The sequence below is a fragment of the Tetrao urogallus genome (assembly GCF_951394365.1).
Source record: "Tetrao urogallus genome assembly, chromosome: 2".
Lineage (NCBI taxonomy): Eukaryota > Metazoa > Chordata > Aves > Galliformes > Phasianidae > Tetrao > Tetrao urogallus.
This window is the reverse complement of record NC_136814.1, coordinates 18,164,252-18,187,917: the sequence shown is the minus strand read 5'-3', so window position 1 is coordinate 18,187,917 and position 23,666 is coordinate 18,164,252. Positions and strand designations below refer to the sequence as shown.

Below are 23,666 nucleotides of genomic sequence, written 5' to 3'. Positions count from 1 at the left end.
TGCAGCTTATGAATGGTATGAACACTGGCACAAGTATTTGCAAAGCAAATTAAGAAATGCAAACCTCAAAAATGTGTGAAAAAAAAATAGAAGACTACATATAGAAAATACTGCTCAGAAAAAAAAAGAATGCTTGGTAGATGGGTAACATCCTACGTGTGAAAAGATGTATTTATTTGTATATTTGTTTATTTATTTGGTTCTCTCTCTTCTTTAGACTCTCTGGACAACTTCATTGGTGTTTTCCACACTTCAGTTTCTACTAAAACAAAGGGCATAAGATTTCCCATGAATTCTAAGTAAATTCTGTAGTGGCACTGGGCAGGTCTGAAAGGAGGAGGACTGTTACTGTCAGTGAAATGTGAACGGGGACAAGAAGGGTAAGAGTTCGCTTCCATTTCCATCACTCCTAAAGCAGAAGCTTTCTCCCTTCCCCTGACAACCAGCAATCCTTACCTATGCCTACTATGCTACCAGTAATAGGGGGAACAAGGCTGAGATCAGGCCTTCATCTTGCTGCAGGGAAGCCAAGCACAAAGATGAAGAGAAGGTTGGGATGAGATGGGATGGGACAGGATGGGATGGGATGGAATAAGGGCAAGGGAAAAAAGGAGAGAAAAGGGAATGGAAGGGGTCAGTCATTAATGTTTTCTTCATTTCTGGCCACAGTAAATGACTCTACTGTGAGTATGTGACCGTTAAGTATTAGTCAGTTTTGTTGGACTGCTCTTCCTAAATTGAACAACCATTTTCTTGGCCTTGTCCCTTTGGATTACATTCTCTCCCTTCTATTTTCTGTGCCCATTTATTGCATCATTTGCATTTTAGACTGTCCTTTCATTTGTCCTTCACATCTTGGCATGCTGTGTACTGGTAATAATAATAACCAAGATCCAGATTCTGAGCCTGTTAACAGAAAAATAAATCTGAAGCATCCGTGTTGGGTTCAGCTGAGGTCTACAGAGCTCGATGTTGACACTGAAGCTGTGAGTACACATGGGCTCCCAGCACAGAGCGTGCTGTAACATCAAGGCCTTGTTTGTATGGAGCCCTAAAAACACTGGGCTCCTCGCTTCTCAAAGAGTATTAAAACAGATGAGTGTTATAAGAAGTAAGCAGTACTCATAATTAGTAACACAGTTACAAGGAGAGTGGAACCTATCTCCATGCACTATTTAGGTATTATTACTCAGCATTAATGCTTGCCTTGCCTGACAAATGAATCACAGCGAAGGCTGTCTGGACTGGACATGACAGGGAGCAGTTTGTCTGCTGGTGTGTAATGGGGCAGCCCCAGCAGGGTTAGCAGAGCGGAGCTGTCTCAGCCCTGGGGTGATAGCGGCCCCAGGGACTCTGCCATTGGCCTCCCTGGGACTGGGATCCAGTGTGCAGCATGCCTTCTCCGAGAGCAAAACAAAATGAACAGCTAACCAGGAATGAAAAGTAGGACCAAAAAAAACAAAGAAAAAAAGAGATACTTGCACAACCGTGTGGTTCACTTTCGGCAATTCAAGTTTATTGTACACGCTACATCAAAACAAACCTTTGCAATTAATTTTTTTCTTGTGGGAAGGGAGGTATTTTTATTTTTTTCTGAACTCCTACACCCTTGTTAAAAGCTTAAAGCAGGCCGAGTTGTGCAAGGATCCTCAGAGGCTGCTGCGGCAGGGAAGCTCCGTGACCACTCCCATGTGTGTGAAAGGAAAGGGATCTGCTCCCACAGCCTGTCCATCCTCCTGCACCTTCATCTTCCTCCCACATGGGCTGTCAGCAGCCCAGCCAGCCCTTACTCAGCAACGTCTGCCATGGAAATCAGAGGGAAGGGCGCATGCTCAGCTGTTTTGTATCCATGAGGTTGAAACAACTGCAGTCTTTGTTCCCTGAAAGAGCTCCATAAAAACGGACCGGAAGGCCTTCAGATTTGGTTGGGTGGATTTTTAATGTGCTTCTGTGGGGCAAATATCAGCAGTGCAGGAACAATGACAAACATTAGGCATGAGATACAAATTTAACCTGAAAAAAAACTGAATACATGTTTTTGCAGCTGGAATAAACTTCGGTGCTCTCGAAGTTGGGCTTGCGTCTTTTACTAGGACCTTCTGTTCCACGTTTCATGGCAAGCATGCTGGATCTTCGTAAAAAAGAAACTACTATCTTAAGATAACCGTTGGCTTATTAAACATTCTCTCTCCTATTTTAGTTAGCTTTTCAGTGCTTGTGATGATATTTCAGCTGTGTGTCCTTAATTCATTTTACACCCCTGTCACCAGCGCTGCTCAGCTGTGCTTTGAACAGGATATTCCGGAACAAAGAATGGCATTTTCCTCCTGCCACGTGATCACCACAAAGCATTTTCCCTGGATCTGACCAGAGCTGATGAGTTACAGAGGGGAACAAGTTCTGCTGCAGCAGAAGCACGCAGACAGCAATGAGTGGCCATGCTTAACCCTGGCAGATCTGAGTAGTGACCTAGATGTAAGAAGCAGCAGATCACCTAACAACTCGATATACAAACATAATCCATTACTTTTGTTAAATGCAACGTTGGTTGCATTTCAGCCTACTACAGATATGTAATGACTGTGCTGCGGGCAAGAATGAAAATAGCATGATTGGCATTATGCATTTATATAATATGTCACAACGCTTAGCATACATATAGCACTGTTCATTTTCAGGACACATCATATAATTTGAACCTCAAAAAGCTGTGAAACAGATCAGTACATTGCTCTTTGAAAGATTTCTTTCTCACAAAAGCTCACGTGTAAGTGAATCACATGAAGAACAACACATCTACAGCCAGATTCTGATCAAATTACTTTGGTGAAAATATTGTGTCTTTGAAGTCAATGGAGCACTTCCAGCAATACAACCAAAATCAGAATCTGGATCCTATTTCTACATGCCATAAAGCTGAACTGTTATTGGATAGCATGGCACTCTAAAAATAAACCAAGAGGTATATTTTTAGCTCATTCTGGAAATTGTGTTGACATTGTTTCTTTCTTCTCTGGCTAACTTAGAGCATTAAATCCAATGCTGTGCTTCTTTTTTTGCCTTCCGTGCCTGTGTATCTGTTTCCGTGCTGCCTCCTTTCCTGGGCCGGGCAAGCAAGGTAATTTGTGCAGAAAGATGCATTTGTGCAAGACAGTGTGTTTGTGCAAGGTGATGTGTTTGTGCAGGACGATGGCACTGGTTACAAAGGCCCTTCAGGGTCATTTGTCACAGCTCAGGGTGGGATTTGAATTTAATATGAAACTTAGGTGCCATTAAAATGTCCAGGATCAGATCCTATTGACAACAAGGCTCAGGGCAGAAATGTGTTTTCTTGCTCAATGTTGTGAGCTTTTTGAAGGAGACCTCTAGAAACCTCTCCCCCTTTGCATCCATCACTGAAGCCGTGACAGGCAAGGTTATTGCCAGCTCTGGCTCAGCTGCCACTACAGATGTCTGATGGCTTTTCTCTGCTCCTGATAACCTCTGAGCAGGCTGCATGAATTTCAGCCCAGCTTTTAGCCTGCTGTGAGACACAGACCATACAATTCATTGCTGTAAGCGGTTCTTTGCCATTTTGTTCCATATACAAGTTCTGGGAGGGATAAAATTTACTTTCTTTCGCGGGAGTAATTCATTCATTTCAACAGGCCATTGTGGTTTAACTGTTAGAAAGTCCAAGAATGCCTGTGTCAGACGTTTCCTTCCAACATTTTATCCTATACTGTCATTTTGTCAATTATCTTCAAAGCTCTTCTGCCAATTTAATGCTGTCAGCAGAAAACAATGCTGGGATACTGCAGTTTTTTCAGGGAGAAGTGGAAAATAAAGTACCCAAAATCTCAAGATGTTTGGAAATAGCTGAATGACTCAATAAAAAAGGAAGCCCAGTCCACTCAGCAAGGTAACTTATCCAAATAAGCTAATAAAATCTTAACCAAACAAGATATTATATGAATAAGAAATAGTAAAATAAAAGTTGTCCTAAATAAGTAAATAAATTCACTCACACAGACACACACATACACTTAAATCTTTCAGTAAGAAGTTTAGCTAAAACCTGAAAGCAAAAAATAATCTTTACATCTTCTTCCATCTTCATTTCACCTTCTTTGGTCTGCTTAAAGAGGGGGAGAGAAAGGACTGCTGAAAATGAGCCCAGATTCACTGAGGATTACACTGGGCCTTCGCAATTGATAAAGATCTCCCCATTTTTAGAATAATTTATTGGATTAATTCATATCAAAACCTGCAATTATTCCTCAGACAAAACAGGTTCTAGTTTGGATCTGAATACACAGGTCTACTGCATGATAGTTTCACGTGTTTCTGCATTTAAAATCTCCTGTTGCACAGCTGCAGCACGAACCTTTGGAAAAAAATTAATTCCTGTGAGGTGCAGCAGCTCCATTTAGCACCCAGAGTTTGTCATTCCACAAAAACTGCAGCACTGAACTCCGCAGAGGGCAGATACAGAGTGAGAACATCTGTGACCACTTAGGTTAATTGCCTTTCCCAACTCTTCCCCCACTTCTGGGCTCTGATGGCCCCCTGAAGATCAATGGCAGGTCACCAGGCATCTTATTGCAGACATTCTGCCATCCTGCCCCATCTCCTGGGGTTATCTAAATCTGGTTTCAAGTCTGCCTTCAGAGGGTCTCAGAGGGCTACTTACAGAGTCTGCTGTCTCCTTTGTCCCGGCTTCCTCCAGAGAGCAACAGCCAGGGAAGCTTCTCTACTTCACAACACCAACACCGTGGCACATTATGTCTCCTGCAGTAGCCTCAGACACAGCTCTGAGAGAAGTCGTGCAGGTCCCTGCTCTAAATAGTTACTTTACTCTTTACTTTCATAGCAAAAGAATATTTTCTGGTAAAAGGTGATACAGATGATAATTCAAATGCACTGTTATCTAAATATCCATTTACATTATTATCTTTTGCTGGAATATACTGTACTTTTTCAGAAGAAAGTCATTATTTCCAAAAATGCTTATCAAAAAGGATGGTGACAGCGCTGATGCATGGAAATGATTTGAGCCTTACCTCCTCTTCCATTACACTGAATCTAAACTCAAGGTACATAAAAGAAAGAAAATGATCTCTTAGAAAAGCAAGTTTGAAATCACTATTGAAACCCACAGCAACTAAGAAAGTGCCTTCTTTTTTGAAAGCAAGCACTGAAATTCATGCAATGACCGCTGCCCCGGGTCTCACTGCGGTTCTACCTCAGCGCCTACAGTGGCTTGCTAGCTTCCTTCCTGAAACTCTTCAGATGTGGCAAGTTGGCTGTGGCTGTAAAGACCGGGGGTGTCATGAGAAAGATGAGATGTCAAAGCTGCAGGAAACAATTGAAACTGGTTATTTTTAGCAATGGTTATTAAAGGCCGGCACAGAGATCTTCAGCGATATACAACCCATTTATATCCTCTGCCTGTTTTTCAGTCTATCAGGCTGAAACTCCCTGACCAGGGACAGGGAGAACCTTCTTGCCAACTGTGTCACACCACTGACAACCAAGCAAACTGTCCTGGCGCCTCGCTCCTGAGGGGTGCAGCTCTTTTTCAGGTAGTCTTCCTGAAAAATCGATTTTGTTAGTACTGTTGTAGACTCCTTAGAGACTTACAAGAATAAGAAAGTACTGGGGATAAGTTATACTTTAACTTTTCACCAAAATATGCTTCCTCATGATTCTTAAGGCAAAATCAGAATCTTGACTGCAACTAATAATGCATTTAAAAAGTCAACATGCACGTAACTTCATCTTCTTGTGTGAAAGTAAATAATCCATGGAGCCTTGTACCTGTAGTTTGTAATGATCTCAGGAGTCGGAAATGAGCAAAGAAATGAGAACTCTTTTGCCTTTTGAAAAATGAGGGTTATGTTTCCCCCTTCCCAGTCACTGGGAACTTCACTGGACTGCCACGACTTCTCAAGCTGTGTCTTAGCAACTTCATCCTCCAGTCTCTCAGCACCCTCTTTTTTTCAGGTATTTCATTTCATTTTTCACAATGTAGTAGATATGCTGGCATAATAAAAGGCAAAAATTTAGGTCTGTTTTGCTCACATCGAAATGGCCAATTTTTCCTGTGTTATTTCTGAGACTCCTTTTGCTGCTGAGAATCAAATTAAAAAAATTGGGGGCAAAATTTAATTTGATTTGTCTCTGAAATTGCTCGTAAAGTTGTGGATGGAATTCTGTTAGGGTTAAGGTGGTGGAACATCAACCATTCCAGCTGTGAATTTCAACCCAGTCGCTCAACACACACCAGAAAGCTCCCACATGGGAGCTGAGGAGACAGCAGTTTCTGCGCTCACCTGGGTGCACAGCTCCCATCCAGCACAACCCTGTGAACACAAAAAGAAGTGGGCCTTGGCAGCAGACGGCAGGCTTCCAGAAGGAGAAGGCACCTGGACTTCGTTTCCACGAGGCAGAAGGCAACGAGTCCACATTGTCTGCGTGCCAAGAAGCTGGAGCTGACTCACTGCCGGAGTTCCCCTTGGGAGGGACAAGTGCCTAGAGAATTGACAGACACCTTCATTTCTTCACTAAGCAGAGTTGTCTGGTCATAAATGAAAGTGACGTTTCTGGGAAAAATACAGAGAACGTGCAATGGCAGAACAAGAGCGGAGCAGAAGACTCTGCAAGATTGCATGACCTTATTACTGTGAAAGCTATAGATGATGACAGTAACAACTCCAGCCACAACAACTGCAGAGCAGGTCTGCAGATAACAAGAATTATTACATACTTTTAATATCTGCTGAACCAACATGTTCATACAACTTACTGACCAAAACATACTCAAATGGCAAGGCAGGAAGTTTTTCTAAGCCTTCTCTCAGCCAGCGGTGCCACTGACTGCATTAAGAAGATGTTTGAGTGTACTGCTCTCCTCCCTGACCACAAATGCACAGACAGATCCATACTGTGGTGGGCTGGCAGCGGGGAGAGGTGACCAAGGCAGGCTGCTGAGCCAGGCCCCACGCACAGCCCTAGACACAGCCTTGTACTTATTTGGAATAAGAGCGCATTTTGATGAGCTAAGCAACCAAACTGGGTTAATAGCCAGTTTGTCAACAACTTGTTTTGGCTTGCTGACAAGACCACGGTTGTTTATCCCGAGTAAACTCAGTCTTGGCTGATTTTGTTCCCAGGAAAACGAAGAACCCCAAAGGTCCGCTCACAGTGCCAGTAGTGAGAAAGGATTTGGGAGGCTCTGGGCTGAGGACTGGCTGGGAACCTCTGATGCTCCACACAGACTCATCATACATGATCAGAGCAAGATGATGACGAGTGCTCAGACAGCCCAGCCACACTGCCCTGCTAATGCAGCAATGCTCTGTGTGTGTGTCAGTGGCCAAGATGCTTTCCCAAACATCTGGAAAGCTCTGGTGTCCTTTGAGCTGCTGTGGGGACACTCCCTGAATGACTCCAGAACTACACCAGCCAAACCTAGGCACATTTATAGGTAACAAATAACCAAGTACTTCCTTTCACAAGTGCACCAGGTCATCCTGATGATAGGTGTGCAACGCAACAAGAGCATTCCAAAATATTTTTCCAAAAAAACATTTCTGAGATCAAGGATTGTTTGCTTAATTTATTAACATGTTTACAAATCCAGTTTCAAAAGCCTTGACATATCAAGAAATGCAAGGGAAATACAGGCACGTTGGTCTTTAGGTTTTGGGGGTCGTGAGCTTTTCTGCTTCTCCAGATCAAGAGTTTGGTGAGGGTTGGCTGGTTTTATAGCGCAAGCTGCTGTCACGTAAACACTAGCAACTTCTCAAAGACAAAAAATGTGTGCATGTTTCTAATTTTAAGCACATGAGGTCATCAGTGGAGTGCTTGAGGTCTGTGCGGGTCGGGCGGAGGGATGCGCTGCCTGGTCTTGCCGATTGGATTGCAGCTCCGCTCGGGCTGACTCAGAGGCACTCACACTCCACTTGCTTCACCCAGATGCTGACGCAGTCTTTTACAAGTCTCCACAAAGTCTGAGCGTCGACCTTCCCCAGGAATAAGGAGGCACGGACGGGCATCACACCCCTCGCCGTCCCGCCCCGCCTTCCTCGGGCCTCCTCCGCCGCCCCCAACGCCGGCAGCCCGAGGGGCCCCTCCGAGGCAGCGCACGGCCGCCCCGGCCGCCTCCCCGGGCTCACCGCCCCTCGGGGACGGCACCGCCGGCCCGGCCCGCCCGCACCGCCTTGCGCTCCCTGCGTTGCGGGGCCGGGGGCGGGGAGGAGCAGGAGGAGGAGAGAGCCGGGGAAGGCAGAGCGGGGCAGTGGCCGCGGGAGGAGGGAGGAGTCGCCGCCGCCGCCGGATGCTGCGAGGAGGCGTCGCGGCCCCCCTGCGCCGCCGGCCGCTCACCTGAGCGGGCAGGAGGGCGGAGGAGGAGGAGCCGGCGGCCGAGCTGCGCGGAGCCCGGCGGCGGCGAGGCGGGCGGCAGCGCGGCGGGCGAGGCCATGGCGGCGGGCGCCTAGCGGGGCCGGCAGCAGGCCCGCAGCCCGCCCTGAGCGCCCCGCTGCTGGCGGGGACAGCGGGCGGCCTCCATCGCCCGGCCGCGGCCTACGACAGCGGGCGGCCTTCCCGAGCGCGCCGGGCGCGGCGCCGCGGCCCACAAGATGTCCACTCGCACCCCGCTGCCCACCGTCAACGAGCGGGACACGGAGAACGTGAGTGCCGCGCCGCGCCGGCCGCGCCGGCCGCCCCCCCTGCCTTCGCGGCGCCGCCGCCTGCCTCCGCCTTGGGTCGCTCTGCGCGGGGCTGCTGGCACGCATTGTTCGGCCGGGCCGGGCCGCCCTGCCCTTATATGTACTGAGCGCAGCCCGGCGCCCCGCGCGCACACGGGCGGTCGGCCTCGGTGTTCCGCCGGGAGCGGCCTTCTGCCCGGCCTGCCTCCAGCCCGGCCTGCCCGCGCCTTGCCTGCCCGCGCCTTGCGGGCTCCTCCGGCGCTGCGTGCTTGTTAGGCTGCCGGCCGGCCGTACTGCTCTTTGTCTGGTCTGCACCTTGGAGATGGGCTCCTGCTTTCCTGTTGCTGTATTCCTTCCTCTGGTTTGCTTTGTGTTTTGTCGGTGTTCTCGGCCTCGGTATGTCCCGAGTTGATTGTTTGGATCTTCCTTTGTGTTCCGCTCAAACATCTTTGCGCTCTTCCTCTGCTCCGCCCGGGCTTGGTGCAGTTGAAGCGTCGTGTTGTTCTCCATTGTCGTGACCTTCCCGTGGAAAATAACCCGTCTCTTGTCATGGTAGGCAGAGTACCCAACCAATTCTAAAGGCCTGGACTTTGTCTAGTCCTTTCCGCTGGTGGGAATTACTTAAGTGGGCGCAGCATGGGAGGTGTGAAGGTGAGAGAACCAAGATTAGAAGAGTTATGTTTGGAATGTGCGCTCGATATCATTGGTTGCCTTTGGGAAGGCGAAGGTGCGGGAGCGCTCCTATGAAATGTCTCACGTGTGGTTCTACCCATTTTCTAGTTGGGTAGAAGGTAATCGTTAGGAAACGAAGGGAGTTGGTGAGGTAGGTTAGAACAGGAGAAGGTGTTTGGGGGTTATGGCCAGCATTAGGCCTTGCCTGTACGAGCTGAAGAAGCCGTGTCTGCTTGATTGGGTTATTGAATTATATGAAGAGGCTTTAGTAGGTGAAGGTAGCAGAAATATGATAATGTAGTTAAAGAACTGAAGGCTTTAATCTCAATCGCTAAGTGAAAATTTAATTGACAAGGCGACATCAGCATAGTTGAAACTTAAAGCAAGTAGATGCACTTGGCCTGTCCTCATTATTTGTTCATGGGCTGCCTCTCCTCTGTTGGTGTCAGAATGGATGCACGCAAGTCCTTGAGATGAAATGAGTGTTTAGATTTAATTAAATGACAAGATCCCAATTTGAGTGATATGTGTTACTTATGAGTTTCTATTTCAAATGTATATAGGAATGTAGAGGAGGGGTAGATGGCAGAAGGAGATAAGAAATATTTATGCATAAACCAGGAGTACAGTACATAAGACTTGCAAAGTGCATTTTTACACAAGGCAAATGGAAATATTTTCAAACATCATCAACTTCTGTGAAATGAGAACTTCAAGTGTTAGTAGTTCACTTAGAAAACATGCGTGTTAGTAGTTCACTTAGAAAACATGCTAATTTTGAATGGTCTGCTTTGACAGCTAGATATAGGTAAGGATATATTCTCTTCTTTCAGAGAGGGCATTGGGCTTCTAAAATTGGGTTAGAATATCGAAGTCTTCAGAATTGTGCATTTGCTACTGCAAATCTTGGTATAAGTCTGTAACCTAATACTAATGAATATAATCCTCTAGTGAGATGAACAGTAAAGAGCTGTTCAGCAGTGAGTTCCCAAATCTGCCCCATGTAGTTCTGGTGCTGTTGTGAGTGGGGTTCTGGCGCAGGGATCCGAGGAAGCCCTTTGGGTGTTGCTGGGCTCCCCAGCCTCAGAGCTAAAGTGAGGAATGTGGGGTGAAGAAGGTGGCCTGCTGGTGACTTTAGAGCAGCAGAATCCCTTGGTTTAAAATGGACTCTGTCAGAGTGAGGTGAGACGCTTAATTTACTCTTAATGTGCTTCCTCCTACTAATAAGCACTAATGGACTGGCAAAGCATTTGTGCCGTCTGGATGCACGAAGGTTAGCTAGTAAGTAGTAGTAACTGGGTGGTGAGACCTTGCAACTAAAGGGAGGGCTGAGAAAGCAAGAGCTAAAGAGCAGCGTGAGTGTTTTTGGCCCGGTGAACTAACTCCCTCTTTGTAGTGCATATTTTCAATTCCCAAGCACTTCTATTACTGAAGCTCTCAGAAGACATGCAGTTAACAGCGATCTTCCTTTTCCTCCGCCACGGCTGCCTCTCAAAAGTGTTGCTCCATTGTGTGGCTCTCAAGGGACAGATTGTAGCTCTGGATCCCGGAGAGAGCTGATTGATGGCTCTGAGTACAAACCTACGGATGCGTCCAGCTGTGCTCTGCACATGGCATGAGTTCGTTGCATGAAGTCATCGGGACCTACCCGACCACTGCCATCCCTGCTCCTCTGGCAGCTGCCAGCAACGTCCTTTTAGAGAAAAAAAATACATGCATTTGTGTATATATTTCCAGTGTACCCTTTTCTCAGCGAGTATGCAAGCATGAGTTCTGACATTAGAAAAACGAAATCAGATATAGCACTTGTCGTAAGAATACATGCGCCTTGAAGATTCATGGGAGCTGCTGGCTGGATGTGTGAAAACTGTGCAGGTTTCCACAATTGTTTGTGCCTTGTATGCCACAGTGCCCTCAGAAGGCAGTCCAGACGGAATAGGGTCGTGCAGCAGATTAGCTGATAAGCTCTTATCAGCAAGATGGAGTGAAAGGTAAGAGGGCTGATGACAGTGGGCAAACAACAGGTGGAGGGGAACGGTCGTTGTGGAACAGTCAGTATGTGTGTAACTGATAGGGCTGTGCTGTATAAAGTCACACCCATTTTTTCCTCTTCCTGTTCTCCCTTTTATCTCCCAGTGCAGTATTTTAATTTTTCTAATGCAGATGTCTCTAAGTGTTTTTCACTGGAAATTCTATTTCTCTTCCACCAAAATTATGTTTAAAGAAACAAAATATAGTTGTCAAACATTTTTCTTATTGAATGGTTAGTTGGGAAAGTTGAGGGAAGTTGATGGGTGGAGGCAGCGCAGTAAAGATTATTTTTATGCCTATTATCAGCTTTTTGTTTTGTTTAAAGTGAGGGGTAATAGTAACATAGAAAATAAATGTTCTTCTATGTTTTGATTTTGTATATGTAGCTATTTGCAGCTTGCTCTTGGTAGCGCTGTGTAGGCTGCTGTAGGTAGTGTGTCTGCATTCAGACAGTTGCAGTTGGGGTTAGTTTGGGTGAACAGAGCTTCCCATCTCTGCTGAGGCTGCAGGAGGAGAGGGATGGGAATCCGAGTCTGTGAGCTTGCAGCTCTTTTGTTTTCACTGAGTTGGGATTAATTGAGGAAAGAGGGGCTTTTGTGTTTTCCCCTTTCTATTGTACTGTACAGTGATTAAATTTGGGAATGGTCTTCTTGAATTAAAGCAAAAGAAAAGAAATGTGTTGGTAATATATTCTGTTCAGTGTGTTTTGAGAGTTCTGTATAAGAAAAGACTCATGGAGATGTGGCAGTGGGCTGTATGCCACTTGTTCCAGTGGTACAAGTGGTACAGGGAATGCCGTAGCTTGCTGCTTCTGGCATAAATGTCTCCTGGTTTGGCATAAGAGTTTTGCTGAATTTGATAGTGAAAGTCATTCGATCTTTTGAAGATAGTGCTGTGACTGTGCTGTGGCATCCTCTGAGAAAGTTTAAGGCACTGTGTGCCATGGTTGCGTGTTGGCTGCAGAAGAAGCAACAACCAAGGCAGGAGTGCTGGATGGTGATGCTGGCCGAGGACGAATGTAGGAACTGCCTTTTGGCTTACCTAGCCACTGCCTTGTGAGTGTTATTCAATGTCATGACAGAGGGGAGTCTTGGAGCAGGATAGTACGGTGAGATGAGGTGATGAGATCTGCATTGTCATGTAGGTAATTGCAGCAACCTGCACACCCCTACTGAGGCTTGACAGGAAAGAGGATGTCTCAGGTGGCAACAAAAGCAGATGTGGCAAAGGGTGCTGTCTGATAGCGAAGCCTAGAGGGCAGCTGCATTTCTGAGGGAAGCTAATTGAGTAGGGCAAGAGAGGAGAGGATGGGATGGAATGATAAGGTCCGGATAATAATAATTATACCATGTTTAATTTATTTCCTTTTTTTTTTTCTTTGCCTGGATTTGCTTTTGCACAATAAGAACACATGGCTTTGATTTGGACAGAGGGGGCGTGGGAGAAAGTATCTGACAAGAATTCTTTCTTTCACTGCCTTAAGCAGAAGGATGGCCTACTTTCCAGGCCTTGTGGGTTCAAGAGTACAGCTGTATCTTTCTTATCCACAAGAGAAGGGCTTTCGCAAACTGGAGAATGCCTGTATTTTTTTTTCTGTGTATGATGAGTTTCCTTGATCATAAGAACTCCATTGGGCTGAATGTTTGTTCAAATGGTAAAAACAGGGCATGTTCCCCCAGTCTGAATGTTTCTGTTTCCTTTGTGCAGATTTTTTTTTTATTTTTTATTTTTTTAGGTTTTGGCTCAAGTCTTGAGCAAGCTCCTAAGTTGTGGGGAAAGCACATGTTTAACTACAGCATAAAGCACAAAGGAGGGAGCAAGGTCCATTTTATTAACAGTTTGGATTTACTCTTCTGGGTGAATCACAGGTGGGACGGGAGATGCACATCTTCTTTCTTTTTCTTTCCCCTTTCTGTAAAGAGAAATATTCTAGAGCAAATGATTGTACTATCTAGCTTCATGCTTCACTGTTTTTTCTAGGTGTCGTAAAGCAACCCAAGTTGCCGGAGTTTGGAAAGAGTTAATGTGGTTTGGTTGTACTGCTTGTGTCATTTCACACTTTGTGGGTTTTTGAAGGTTCACAGGTACACGTAGCATTAGATTGTTTGTGGCTGCTGTTCTGAAAACTGTATTTGGTCAGTGGATTTAAATGCATGATGAGAACAATGAGATTAAGTTGCAGCCAGCATTGGGTGGGGGATCTCTACATCATCCTGTCCTGAGCCTGCAGAATTGCTATTTTGTTAATATGGCTTTTTGTTTTCTAACTCTGCACTGTCTCGATCTTCTGTAAAGGGGGGGTTTGTTTTTTTCCATGGTACCTGATTATAATTGGAAATTAATGTTTGCACCGTAACTGTGGTAAGCTACTGCTATGACAATTGCTGCTCTTGAACAGAGGGAGCTCCTGTTCCTGATTTCTGCCATTGACAGCTCCAACTCTAAGCAAAGTAATATTTCATTTTTATTTCTAGTGCAAATAGTGGGATTTCTCTAAAATTCTGTTTTTGGTCAGCAATTTGTATTTTCACATGCAGGTTTATTTTCTTGTTCTCGGAATTTAGTGGAGACCTCTCCTTGAGCTCTTACTGCTTTTAAGAGAGCTTCAGAGTTCTATGCAGATTCATTGAGGAACTGGTGTATAATTAGGACAGAGGTGGTCTTACTGTTAATATGGAGCTCAAAATCTGTGGTGCAAATGAAGCCCTGAAATAGAGTTGTTAGAAACTGCCCTGCTAACAACTGGAGTGAACTCTTCAAGTTCACTTCAAGCAGAGCTAGCATTTTATCCATGGTGTTAGATATTACCTTTTTTTAGCTTCAACTTTTGTTTCCCTTTTCTTCTTTTTCCCTTTTTTTTTCGGTGGTCGTTCATATACATGTATGTTTATGCCCCGTGCTGCCCTCTGGATTAAGTATATTACATCTAATTTGCTGCAGACAATGGTGTGTTTCAAACTCCGCTTATTTGTGTTGTGGCCGTGACATGATCTATTATTTTGTTTTTGTTGGAAGCACAATGCTTGCTTTCTGTGTTTTGTTTGTTTTTTATTTTAATGGAATTTCAGAATCAACCATTTTTTTGTTTTTTCTTTTTATGACTTCGTAATTCTTCTGGGTCTTCGTTCTTGAACATCCGCTCCCCTCTAGGTAGTGTTATGCTAAGAACAAATGATCTCCAGTTGAATATTTCTTGAAAACAACTGAGCAAACAGGAGAGTTCCATTGAAACGTTTATATCCTTCAGTGTAATGAATATAGCACAACTGAAATCTGAGGCAGTTTAACATGCAGTAGTAATGATGCAGCTCGGTGGACTTTTGATGGGCGTCCTAGCGAAGCTGAGGTTAAAAATTCCAAGTGGCTCAGATGATCTAGTTTGATCTTACTTTACCCAAGTAGTAACTGAGCATGCTTTAACTAAAAACACCAACTTATCCTGAAAGCCATATGTTCCTGTTTGTAGTAAGGCATCTGCACAGTTGCTTTCAGCTGGGCTGCAATTAACCTTTCAGGCAGTGAAGTGGATGAGCCCATGGAGCAGTGCCATGGCTTAGACTGTAATGCTCAATCAATAGAATGTCCTGATGTAAAATCTGAAAGCATAGGCTTTTGGCATGTCTGTGTAGAAAGTAAGATTGCTATGCTATTCCAAAGTTCTCCATTTTATCAGGACTGCCACTTTTAGGTTCTTGTAAATCATTATAGAAAGCAGGCTTTCTGTTCTGCTAGAATTAATGTATTGTCTGTGTGCCTTCAAATTTTCCTAATTCTGTTTTTTCTTTTTTTTTTATATGGATCCAGCAAGAGTTATTTGCTTCTGTTCTCCTGCCGTTCCTATACCTGTGGGATATGTTGGGTGCGGACTGGGTGAAGCAGTGAGAAGTGTCTGCACTTCACCTTTTTAACATCAGTGCTGCTATGCTGAAAATGACTCTGTAAAGGCTCCTGCTGAGCTGCTAGACATTTAAGTGCTTAATACCTATGGCTCCTGGTTCTTTGTGTATAAACGGTTTCAAGTTTGGGACATCTTATAGTAGTGTAAATTGTTATAGAAACCTATGTTCGTAATAGAATAATACAGTGTGTTGTGGGGAAAAAAAAAAGGCTATTTTTTCATGTCTGCATGTTTCTTAGGACTGCCTGGAAGAATATGGAATCGTAGAATCACAGAACGGTTTGTGTTGGAAGGGACCTTTAAGACCATCTAGTTCCAAGCCCCTGCTGTAGGCAGGGACACCTCCATCCAGACCAGGTTGCTCACAGCCCCATCCAGCCTGGCCTTGAATTCCTCCAGGGAGGAATCCACAGCCTCTGGGCTACCTGTACCTGTATCTCACCACCTTCTCAGTAAAGAATGTCTTTCTAACATCTAGTCTAAATCTACCCTCTTCCAGTTTAAAGCCGTTTCCCCTCATCCTGTCTCTATTTGCCCTTATAAAATTCCCTCCCCAGCTTTCCTTTGGGCCCTTTCAGTTACTGGAACTGGAACAGTAGTGGAAGACTGCTACCAGGTCTTCTTGGAGCCTTCTCCAGTCCTCGGAAAGAGGACTTCTGATTACAGTAAGCCTTAGCCACTTTCTTTGTTTTCATTTCCAAAATGTACACCTAATCAAAAAGCACTTTCAAAAAATGAGCAGTAAAATTTTCTTTAAATTGTTCTGTCTTTTGTAGTGTCCAGCTAAAGGCTGGCTACGTGTGGGCAATCTTAGGGAAGATGAATAGGCGTGGCCCTGTTATACTGAAACATCTTCTTAACTGCAGAGCAGTGTCTGGCTTGTTTGATATGACTCTAAGGTGGGTCAGCAGTCAGTAGAACAACAATCCTGTTTTATGTTTAAACATGGAGCCCGTGGAGTTCACAAAAGTAGCACATAAGACAAGCTAATCAGAGCAGAAGATGATATCCAGAATATGATAAATGTTAATAGATTCAACAACACTGTATTTTAAGCAAATGCAGCTGTGACGTGGATAGCTTGGATTGCACAGAGCAACTGCACTTTTCACCCCTGATGGAAAGCGCTGCTGTAGTGCATCCATGATGGCACAGCCCAACGGATGCACAGAGCTGCCGCGTAGCCCATGGCACTCTTTGGCAAAAGCAGGTAATGGAAATAATACCGGTGACAAAGTCTAATTGTTTTTATATTATAAAGCAATAGCGGTGCATGATAACTTTGAAATCTCAAGCGGAGACAAAATTAGACAAAGTTATGTGCTATCTTCTATTAGATGGATGTGGTTGGAAAAAATAGCCAAGCTTCTGGATGGAGCAGGCTCCAGCAGAGCTGGCTGGCTGGGCTGTGCCCCAGGCTCACCTTGTGGTAAAACCTGCAGTGCCTCTGCTCGGCTACCAAGGGAGGGCCCAGTCTGGCTGCTGGTGCAGCACGGCACACACCTCGAGGTGAGCCAGCCTGAGTCACCCCGAGCCGCTGCTATTTTCAGCCCGGCGGAGGTTTGCCTGCTGCCCACCTTCCTGCACTGCTGGTGGATCTCGTCTTTTCCATCTTATGCAAATACTTGAGAAAAAAATAGAAATAAAAGTAAGGAGAATGATCTTTTGCTCATCTTCAAGCAGCCACCTTTTTCTGTGTGGAAAAGACCTCTTGTCCGCAACCTTAATCTTAATGGTTATTACCCGTCTACTTGGTCAGATTCATTTTAAACCTAGTGATAATCTCAAACCTGCTTCCACAACAGCTTTCTTACACGCATCCCGATATCCGTCTGTCTGAGATTCCGTTAACCCACATTCATTAAGTTGCTGGACTTACTACCTGTAATTTCCTATTTTACCACCTTCCTCCCCTCCCCCTTTGTTTTTCCCATATTTTGCTTACTAAAGTGCTTTTGTACTTGGGTTTGCGTAGCCACTGCCAACTTCCTTATGCTTCTCACCCTTTCTGGGACCGCTTCCAGCTTTGCTCATGACATAACCCAAATCAATACAAAGCTTTACTAAAGCTACATAGTTCTATCTCCTGTTTATCCTTCAAGTAATATCCTTTTGTTTGGATCCCAGGGTGCATGTTAGTATAGGAATGGTCTGAATTGCCCAGATAAAGGGAGTGAAAGAATGCTTTGCTCTGGGTGGGCTGAGGGGAGTTGGTTTTTTCTGGGGATTCTTTTTGGAGTTACAAGCAGAGAGGATTGTTACCACTTGAAATATTTGCCATTTGCAGACTTGACTCTGCATTTCCTTCCCCCCCCAGTAACATTACTGTGCTTTCTTCTCTCAGATGTCATCTGAAAGTAACTAAAATTGTGTTATGATTAGTCAGAAGGGATGCACGATTTTATAATACTCTCTGTAGAGGGTTATTTCATGATCTCCAGTAATACATGAGGAATTTATTGTGATAGAACTGCAGAGCTGGGGGAACTGAGTGTAGGAAATAGCACTGTATGCATAGCAGCAGTGTAAATTACTTGTGCTTAAACAGTAAATATCTGAAATTCCTTCTGAGAGTGCCTGCTTGGCTGCAGTTGTATATAAGTATCTAATTCTTAGATGTTGCTGTCATTACTTAAAATAAACACAAGCGTAACTCAGAAATTCGGAGAATCTTGCACAATTAAGATGAGTCTGAGTTTTGCCACGGAAATTACCTTACTCTGTTAAATGCTACATTGAGCTTTTACAAAGGATATGGTAGTTTCCCACAAATGGACTGCATGTGTAATGTGTTTATTCATCTCTATTCCAGATAGTATGATCGATTGAAGGTAATAGAATTCCTTAAAGCATTCTGGCTTTTATTTAGTAAATTTCTTCCAACAAGAGTCAGATTTTCTTGCCTTTGCAGTTATCATAGCAGGGTCTGTGTACTGGCAGCTGCAAAAAACAGAATCAGGAGAACAATGTTGTTTAGTGAAGAGTTACAATAGCAGTTTCTCCTTAAGGTTAGACTCAGAAGGAGCAACAATTGCAGTCATTTCACACAACGAGATGTATACAGAAAATATTAATAATACTGTCTCTGAGCAGTCTGTGCCACGCATGCGTGTGCGTAACAGCTTTTTGAATCTTCATCTCTGAATCTGATGTGAAACAAACAAGGCTGGCTGCTTTTTAGAGACCTTTCTTCCAGCGATGGACAGTGATGCACACGAACAAAGAAAATGTATGAGAGCGCTTCACAATGCAACTCTTGCTCCATCTACTGCATAGCGCAGAGAAATCTTATCTGCAGAAAGTCAGTGTGAGCAATTTGAGTTGATCTAATAAAGGTGCTGGAATTAGTTGATGCAGGGCATTGTTACTGGAGAATGTATGGCTTATTGTGGTGTTTGTGAGCAGGCTGACAGAAGTGTGATAACTCAACCCATGCGAAGAAAAATAAACTGATGAAATAAACTGCATTTAAAGGTCCTTTCTTGCAAAGCTATTCTTGCTTCTCTGATGAGAAACGTGGTGATTTTCATATGAAAATCAAAATATTTTTGAAGTATTACAGGATACGTGTTCTGTTGTTGTTTGTGTTTTGTTGGTTGATTTTGTGACCTTTTGGGGAACATCATGCTTTGGTGTTGCTGTCAGCTTTTTCACTGTTGCTCATTAAATACATTTCCAGTAGTGTATAATATTTTACTTAAATGGAATTATTTTCAAACTGGGTGGTGTCAGGACTTCTGCAGTAGCAAAGAAGATGCAAACTAGGCTAGTATCCATCTTTTTGTTCTATTTCCCTTCATATAATAGTTATTAACCCAAAGAAGCTAAACTAAATACAGTAATTGACTATTGGACTAAAGCTAGTCATGATAAAAAATATATATATATCAGTGGTACATCATCTGTTTTCCCTGGTATTATCTTGATTTAATTGAAGATATTTCCAAGACTGGCTCAGTGGGACATCAACAGAAGAAAGCAGCAAGTGAACTGGGAGACAGAAGAATATGTTGACAGGTGGTACAGTCACCATATGAGTAACTTAACTGTGGAGTTAAGGTTTTACCCTGAGATAATTTTGGGGAAAGGGTAGAAGGCTTTCCAAATTCGTGTCGGTTGTTGGGTGGTAGAAAGATGGTAGGAAATGAGTGGTTTAAAATTAATTCCTGTTTTAATGTGAGCATCTTATTGGGTAAGCCACTTGAACTGGACAGTTGCAGACTATAAGGTGCCTTACTTTACTGCTGGCCAGTTTGATTTGAAGTATGACCAGCACAGGAGGGAGTGAACAGTTGCTGCTGATGGTGAGCTAAAGGTCACCACTGCTGCCAGTGGTTACTTGCTGTCCCTCACCATCTAGATAGAGAAGTCTGGAAGGGCCTGACTTTGACAGCTTGCAGGCTGGGAGGAGGTTGGAAGACCATAGCTAGGGATCTGTGATTCCTCACCCATTGACTGTCAAGGTCTGGAGAGAGAAAGCCCTAGTTATTTTTTTGTGTTTCTTATTGTTGGATTGGCTGTTTGTTTCAATGTCTGTATTTATTTCAAATGCCTATTAGCTTTTGTTCAACCCTTGTTGAACCCTTGTTCAATTCCTTGTATTCTTAAGCTTCATCTGTATATGTATGCATACACAAATAACATTATTTCTTCCAGTTTTTCATATCTCTTTATTTCAGTGGACAGTAAATTCAGCGTCTGCTGTTTTTGCAGTATTTTTCCCTTCACTTCTTTTGCTGACATGCACAGCACAGACTTTCATTAGTTATTTTGCTTCTTTTTCTTGAGTTTGGCTTTTGCATTTCTCTTCTATGCTTACATATGACTTCTGTTTGTGGCTTGAATTCAGTACCTTGACAGATGTCTGCAGTATGTGTCAGCCTGTTAATATTCATAATCAACTGTATTAGCCTGTTTAAAACTGTAAGGAAATATTTTTAGCCGTGTTACATCCTTTGCAAAATCTTTGAGGAACGTTGCTGTTGGTTGCTTTTCTTTCTTCATCCCTTCCTCCCCCCCGGATTTTGGTAGTTTGTGATGCTAAATAACTGAAGGCCAAAGTTCATAACAAGTGATTGCCTGAATGTAGAAGAAGGGGGCTCCAAGGAGGAGGTTGTCTCAGTACAGCTCAGCTCATGCAGCAATTGTGAGATGGAAGCTGATCAAAGGAACGGTGTTTGGAGTGCCTCAAGTTAAGCATAAATGTGTGCAAGTTTGGGAATATGTTTGCCAAGCTGAAGTGTGTTGTAGCACTACCCACATAGGGGTAAATAGTTACTGCAGTCCAACAGGTTATGTGTTTTTTGATCTGATAGTTAACACTTCTATCAGAAACAAGGCAGAGTATACTCAGCAGCAGATTGCCTTCATTTTGCTTTGGCTTTTCTTTCAGTTCTCAGTGTCCCACTACACCTGCTACTTCAATTGCATCATGATAATCTTGCTATAAAGAACATAGTTTATCCTTTGAGAAGACCAGTGATTTTTAGCAGTGCTCTTACAGCATTCCTTACTCTAACAGGCAATGACTCCATCTCCAGCCATCAGATCAGGCTCATCTAGACTGCAACTGGGTCAAAACTGTTGTAATTTTCTAGAAGAAGGGGTCTTTGTCCATGGCAGAGGGTTGAAACTAGAGGATCTTTAAGGTCCCTTCCTGCCCAAACCATTCTTTTACTCTCTGTTAATGGAATGCTCTGGAGGTGCAAACTCATTGGTAGGAGTGTCCCACACCATCTGGAGTGCTTCCTCCTTTTGGGTTGGTTTTTCTGTGCTGGGTTGCATATTCTTAGCTCTTCTTACAAATTCAAACTTTGTATCAATTGTGAAAACAGTGTCTGCAGTATGCAGAGCCTGATTGAGTCCTGGCTTAACTGTTAGAGCTGCATCTCCTTGGCTGTAGGCTTCCAGAGTTCTCTGTTGACATCAGGACGAGGAAGGAGGGCCAGGAGATACTAATAGGCCTGACATGAAGAAGCTGAGCTGGTGTCCTCTAGCACAAGGGTTTGTGAACGTGCCCACCTGACCAGGAGGGATTCATTGCCTCTGCCCTGAAGGCTGTAGCTCCCGAGAACGGGCAGAAAATAGGCCCTGTTCATCTACTGTATGTCCATGCAATTTTTTTAACTCTCAAAATTAGCAGGTTGCCCAACTACTTTTAGATATGTCTGTGTTATATGAAAGGGAACTAGATGAGTCTCCATGTCCTTTAAATTAGAATTTCAAGAATTTGGAAAGGAATATTGCAAAATCCTTCTCAGTATTGGAGATCCTCCGTTGAAACACGATTTAATGGAAATCACAGAGCCCTGTGCTGCCCTATGATTTCTTTTGTAGGACATTGTGTAGCTATCAGGTCAGATATTGTAATTGGCCATCTCATCACTTTTCAGCAGGAGTCTGTACTTCAGAAAGTTAATAAAACCTTGAGGTGAAATGTTTTTATCAGAATGAGACAGCAGTCTGTCTTGATGGACTCATCATTTGACTAATGCACTCATGGGAATGTGAAGATTCAGGCATACTGTCTAGCTTGCGAGAAATAACTTCATTTTCTGTTTCATGTGATAGAAATGATAAGTGATTTACCCATGCATGTCCTTCCTAAAAGATAGCTTCTTAAGCAGGCATTGTAAGCTCTTCTATCTCACCAAGCCTGTGTTCATAAACAAAACAAATCGGCAAGTCTCCTTCTTTCTTTGTGGGGCTTTTAATCTGCTTTAGTTCATGTTTTTTCCTCCAGTCCCTCTGACTTTTTGCTTTGGCTTAGTTGCTAACTCGTTGCTGCTCTTCTCATCATCTGGATGCAAGCCTGAGGCTTGCAGTTTGTAGTTTGCAGAAACAGCCCTTTCCCCTCTGTTTTGAAGTTGGGTATTAAAGCATCTTCCATTTCTTGTACTCCTACAGTCGCTTTGAGAAGCTCCATGTGCCTGATAGGATCCTGTGCCTTAGGTTGTTTCATGTCTCTCTTCTCCTGCCTTTCATTAGGCCAGCTGAAAAATGGCCTGGCTGCGTCGTTTATAAGTGCAATAAAAGCTCCTGCCAGTTTCCGCGCCAGAAGTTTCACTTTCTGGTTGTGTTCCTGTTCGTGTTTAGTTGGTTCCAATTAGCTATCAGCATTAGCTTTTCATTTCATTTTGTACTGTGGAATATTTTGGAGCTAACTGTGGGTGCCTGGTGCCTGTGGATGCTGGCAGGGGAGCTGAGAATGCTGTCTGCAGCTCTGTGCTGGCAGAAGATCTCCCAGAAGAAGGCAGAAGAGACTGGCAAAGCTGAATGATGATCTCCTGAGAAAAGAGCAGCAGCTGGCAGGAAGCATTGGATGGTTTAAACGTGCCTATGAGGCTGTAGCAGGAATGACTTGTCTCCTTCCTTCCCCCTTCTTCTTCTCTGCTAAAAGGATTCATGTTAGGTTTCACCTGTGAGGTAACCATTTCATTTTGGGGGGGAAAGAAAAAAGGAGACTTGATACAGTTTGCTTGATACGGTTTGACTTCTAGGAGTACAGTGAATGATAAATAATTAAAAATTAGTAAACCTAACAAGATGTTAGGAGGAATTTTTTTTCCTCTCCTTGGCTGCACCTGTGGCTTACTGCAGCAGATTTTAGCAATCCTGCCTTAACTTTTGTTGGGTTTGAGACAGTGGGCTCTGTTATTTTGCAGTAGTAATTAATGGAGAATATAAGGGCAGGCTGTCTTGAATTAGCCCTGGAAAATGTTGTTTGTGTGTTTGAGATGAGTCAGGAGCGAAAGCGCCAGGTTGCCATAATGATGCCAATTTTGAGCACAATAAAACAAGCACAGGAAGGTGCTGCTCTCTGCACCTGCTGCCAGCCTGCCTGGGGAAGCTTCGTGAAGGAGGGTGAGAAGCAGAGGCATCGTAGTGCCTGTTGTTGGGCTGCAAGGCCTGCTGTGCTGCTATGAAGGTATTGGGTTTTGTGGAGTACTCTCCTCTGGGGTTGACTAGTACATTTTTTGTAACTTTTGTATAGGAAGTAGCTGTGAGTCTATTTGATGATAAGCTTTGCTCTTCCACATAACTTAAATGCCTGATATGGTGTGGGAAGGGTTTGATGAGTTAGTGTCGTTACATTGGACGCACTGAATCAGGTTGCCCAGCAAGGCTGTGAATGCCCCCTCCCTGGAGGCATTCAAGATCCAGCTGGACGGGGCTGTGAGCAACCTGGTCTGGAGGGAGGTGTCCCTGCCTATAGCAGGGGGTTGGAACTAGATGGTCTTAAAGGTCCCTTCCAACACAAACCATTCCATGGTTCTATATGGAATTGCATGTATTCTGGAGAACTATGGAACATTGGATTGCTGTGCAGCAATAGGGCACACTCTCTGTTTTCTGTCCTAGATTGCTTGAAGTGC

At 44.1% G+C, this 23,666-nt stretch overlaps 1 protein-coding gene across 6 annotated transcripts in view; it reads left to right on the top strand.

Annotated features, from left to right (window-relative positions):
* Positions 1-8,621: 8,621 nt before the first annotated feature.
* MARK1 (microtubule affinity regulating kinase 1) overlaps positions 8,622-23,666 on the top strand; it is a gene marked incomplete at both ends in the record, with an annotated part of 53,609 nt that continues 38,564 nt past the window's right edge. For all 6 annotated transcript variants that reach the window (XM_079550564.1, XM_079550563.1, XM_079550562.1 and 3 more), the window contains one exon: positions 8,622-8,672. In XM_079550564.1, coding sequence (XP_079406690.1) covers positions 8,622-8,672 — 51 coding nt within the window. The remainder of the gene's footprint in view (positions 8,673-23,666) is intronic.